At 30.5% G+C, this 4,542-nt stretch overlaps 1 protein-coding gene across 1 annotated transcript in view; it reads left to right on the top strand.

Moving 5' to 3' along the window:
• Positions 1-3,713: 3,713 nt before the first annotated feature.
• The window catches only part of LOC124357754 (alpha-L-fucosidase), a 41,712-nt gene continuing 40,883 nt past the window's right edge, over positions 3,714-4,542 (top strand). The window contains exon 1 of the mRNA XM_046809787.1: positions 3,714-4,047. Coding sequence (XP_046665743.1) covers positions 3,996-4,047 — 52 coding nt within the window. The 5' untranslated portion in view covers positions 3,714-3,995. The remainder of the gene's footprint in view (positions 4,048-4,542) is intronic.

Raw genomic sequence — 4,542 nt, 5'->3', positions numbered from 1 at the left:
TTTTGTAGTTTTATTTAATAATCTCCCACTCATTTCTTTATACAATAAAAGCATTATATACTTCTATAATAGTAACAATTGTTCAAATAAATAGTCACAGATTTTTATTAGAGTCTATCTTCTGGTACTAGTTCTGTGAGCCTAAGACGCAGTTTAGTGTGTGATAAAAATCACATTTATTGTGCAATAGAATTCATCATATTGGGTCCTGAGGCTTACATAATAATGGGCTAAAAATCGTTAAATTTCAAGAGCCTGAATATTCAATCTGGGTTTAAATAATTTAAATTTTCCTGTCAAAAATATGTGTACGATAATTAAACAAATTAAGTATCCTCAACAATGTTGTTATTCAAAGAAAATATATTTTCAGTGTTATAATAATTTTCTATTTGTTATTTAACCCCTTAACTGTTTTATTATTGTACGTAAAATTGTTAAATTGCTGAATTTTTTTTACATAACAGGTTTGTACAGTTTAGATTTATGCTTTTGTAGGTGAAAAAGGTTGCTTTTATGTAATTTTCCAATTTTTTGTTAGTTTTGCTATATTGTCAGTCACCAAGTCTTTTTCACTATCCGTGTCCAAGCCATCAAACGTAGCTGGTATTGCTATTTTGTTTGTTATCAAACAAATTCATCACAAGTCACTAACAGGTAAATCGTAATCAATGTTTAAATTTAATAGGATTTCTCAATTTTAGTATATGGTACCTCTCACTATGCTATTTGCCTAAGCGTAAAATAAGACTTCCTTTACTTTTACTTTCTTTTATTACACAGAAAGTGTTTTCAAAACAAGTGGTAGACACTTTGGAATGCTCTAAGTAAGGCACGGATAGGAGAATACAATGACTTACTGAATGCAAGTAATGAAAATTAGTATTTTTTGTGCCATGTCTAAAGCATTCAAGATAAAAATCAAACTTGAAATACAAAAAATTTTAGTTTTTAAGACTGCTCTTGATAGGTGTAATAAAAGTATTATCTTGCTATTTTAAGTTATTATATTTTACAAATTTGAAATAACCTTAATTTCAACTATTTAAAAAAAAATAGAAATTTGCTGAAAAGTAACAACTGTAACATATTTTTAGAAAGAGTACTTCTTTGGTAAGCTTGAATAACATTTTGTATTTGCTGAAAGTTTAAACAAGTAGCAGCAAAAAAAAAAAACTGTGAAACCATACTACTGACATTTTGGACCACCCTGTTTACAAGCTAAATAAATTTAAAATTTTTTCAAAATGAACGGTGAATTTTAGAGATCTTTAAAATGAGGTACGACTCGACCTACCTTTACATTTGGAAATTTTTTAAAACTGACCCCTACTCCTTCCTCTAATGTGCCATTTTAGGGTTTTCAAATTATTTGCTGAATTCTTCAGGGTCGAAATATGGGGGTTTTCGTTTAAACGAAGAAGGTAGGTTTCTCGGTTCAGCCACTAACCATTGCGGGGTGGTGTACCTCAACCTGTATTAGAAAAACGGCTATAAAAAAGAAGCAAAATGCAATGCCCCTAAATTATATACAGTGAACCTTTAAAATAATTCCATCCAATCTAAGGAATATGGTGTATCAAAACTTGGGTTTACGGGTTTGAATCTTAAAATTTTTTTAAATAAACCTATGGCATTGCACATTTAATAAAAACTATTGACTAACATTTGGTGAAGTTTGTTTACAAAACACTATACTGTTTCAAAATTGTGGATCAAAACATAAAAAAATGTATATAGAGTTTATATAAAAACCAGTATTAACGTCTTTTAAAATGATATGTCACATGAAACATTTACTAAACATTCCCTCTCCCAAAAAATAAATATTTTGAAAAAGTTAAAATCGGTATAACTCAAAATATTTAAAAGGAAAGTTTTATGATGTACCTAATTTGAAATATCTTTGGAAAATAAATGTTTTCTGTATTAAAACCATATCTTTTTTGTGAGAACTAAACATCTCTTTTTTAATGTTATATAATATTCAGTATTATTGCTGTCGATTATAATTACTATATTTGTTTTAACGTAATACCACTATGTCACATGGTATTGGGTTTAACATTTGTAAAAGAAATATTTTTGTGGAATTTGTTCAATCAATAAATATTTGAATTTAAAAAATATCCCCTATTAAAATCCTTTACAACTGTATAAAGTATAAAACATTAAAATAATTAATATGCTATGAATATCTTTTATAATTACACGACACATAAACATAATTTACACAATTTCCCAAATCCTAAAAATTAAATATTTTGAATAAAGATTGAATGGCCGTAACCAAATAAAATTATTATTTGCAAGGCTTTACAAGTTGTTTTTACTGTAAAACCATAAGAATGATGTAGCATCTTGGTGGACAGCATGTAGTATGTGTGTGTTCGCTTCTCTGTGTATCACAACTGGATCACTGATGCATTTCTGTTTGGTAGATCACAAATAATTATCTGTGAGTTCTCCAGACACAATAACTTTGATGGCCCCAAAGCCATGTTAAAAAAGTTCAGGAAGGAAGTAGGTATAGTCGGCCTTGTTTTATTACACTTCTAGAAAATTCTTCCAATATTGTGGAACACAAGAAGTGTAAGGAACATGGCTATATTCACACAAATTTTAAATTTAACTATCTCCGGACTTTTTATAAACAAAACTTACAAGTATTTTGTTCTGAAGGTAACTTTTAAACTTTAGGGGATTCTCCCTAGTTTGTCTTAGATGGTAACAAACAAGAGTTATCGATATGTAATCTTCATTTCTGGTGGAAACTAGAGTCTAAAAGTATTTCCGCTTGGGAACGCCCAAATTTAAAACAATTTTAGCTCCTTACTCATCGAAGAAATAGCAAATTAATTATAAACTTAGTGAGTATCACGTTTTTTAAAAACGATTATCTCAAGTAAATTTATTGAACTTTTCAATGTTTTTAGGTGAAGTAAAGTGATTTCGTTAAAATTTTATTAACATCAAGTAAAGTACAGAGAAATCAGCCATATGTGTATTACCATAGTTTAATTATTACTAGAGATCGATTACTCAGAGCAGTACCATTAGTAAACGCACCGGCTGGAGTAAATTAATACTCGTATTATTAAGTTTTTACTACAAAAAATTACTTTTGCTATTCATTCAGGTTTCTTACTTTGCTTGCTTCCATATACTAAGGGAAAGACGAGAACCACTGTCTGAATATGTTAAAATCGGTTCAGCGGATGATAGCACGTTTTATGTTATATATTTAACAATTTCTACAGTTTTTGTCAGTATTTTCCCAACACCCTGTACTTTTAACCAATAATATTAAAAAGAAAGAGCTCGAACCAGCCATAATCTTCTTCCCGTCGATGAAGTATAAGATCGTTACTTAAGAAATTCCTCTAGCGGAGGAATCTTTGCTACGCAATTTGTGATAACATTAACTCTTAAGACCTGTTGCCACTTGAAACTAGTTGCAACTCATCTAGCTGCAAACAAAAGCCTCCGTGGTTATAAATACATTTCAGAATCGTTAAATATATAGAGGAAACTGACAACAATAAACAATTATCTTAAATTCAATTCAACAACTTTAGGTACTTTTACGTAATAGCTCGTGTGTAGCAGTGGTCACAGGCTAGTCTAGATTTTTACGGGTTAAAACAGCTGGCACATTGGTCAGCTGATTTTGATGGAGCAGACAAGCAATAGGCCCTGGTCAGCCGGCTGTGTAATGTACAGTCGTCACGTCACTCGGCTTCAGTCATAATCATTTCTCAATCGATCTAACGAGTGAGACTGGTCTGGGAGCTCTTACTTATTGTTTACTCTGTAGATGACTGATAATCTGGGAGTTGATGTGTCGCTAGGAGCGTTGTAGTCGCTAGGCGTACATTTTCTGGAGAAGTGACGCTCCTACAATAATAGTGTGTGTGAAGGATTGGTGATTTTCATCCAATAGATATATTGCTATCTGCTTAGTCAGTGGTTGTTTGCTTAGTAGGCGAGCTGTGATGGCAAGTGTAGCCACTCTAATCCTGATAATAATTGGACTCCAATTCTCCTGTAAGTATTTATAGTTTGTTAGCTGTTAAATAATAAACTAGTAATTACACGGTAAATACAATGTATTATAAAAATTCATTATTGCATTATGAGTCTATAACTAGTATGATAATTTTCGTAGTAAGTTTTTTACAAACTGGTTAATATAAATACATGTTAAGTAAAACTAATTTGCACATATTATACAGAGTGGCTGGTCATCAGTGTTACAAAAATGTTTGGGTGAAATTACAAAGTAAATGAAGTGTAATGATGCATGTAAGAGGTTCCAAGTCAAAAAATTGGCTTCACAAAGAATTATTTTAATTTTTTCTAAAGTAACCATGTTTTTAAACATATTACAGCAATGCCTCAACTACCGGTACCTGTTAACGGATTTGAGGATTGATTTGAGGATTTGAGTAAATGAGTAATTTTCATATTCTACATTAAATTTTGAATAGGAATAAGTGAAAATTTTAAAGGATCAATAATAAAAACTGCATTGTTGATAGT

The sequence above is a fragment of the Homalodisca vitripennis genome, chromosome 3, assembly GCF_021130785.1.
Source record: "Homalodisca vitripennis isolate AUS2020 chromosome 3, UT_GWSS_2.1, whole genome shotgun sequence".
NCBI classification, from domain to species: domain Eukaryota; kingdom Metazoa; phylum Arthropoda; class Insecta; order Hemiptera; family Cicadellidae; genus Homalodisca; species Homalodisca vitripennis.
Note: the sequence above shows the minus strand (reverse complement) of the source record. Positions and strands in the feature narration are given on the sequence as shown.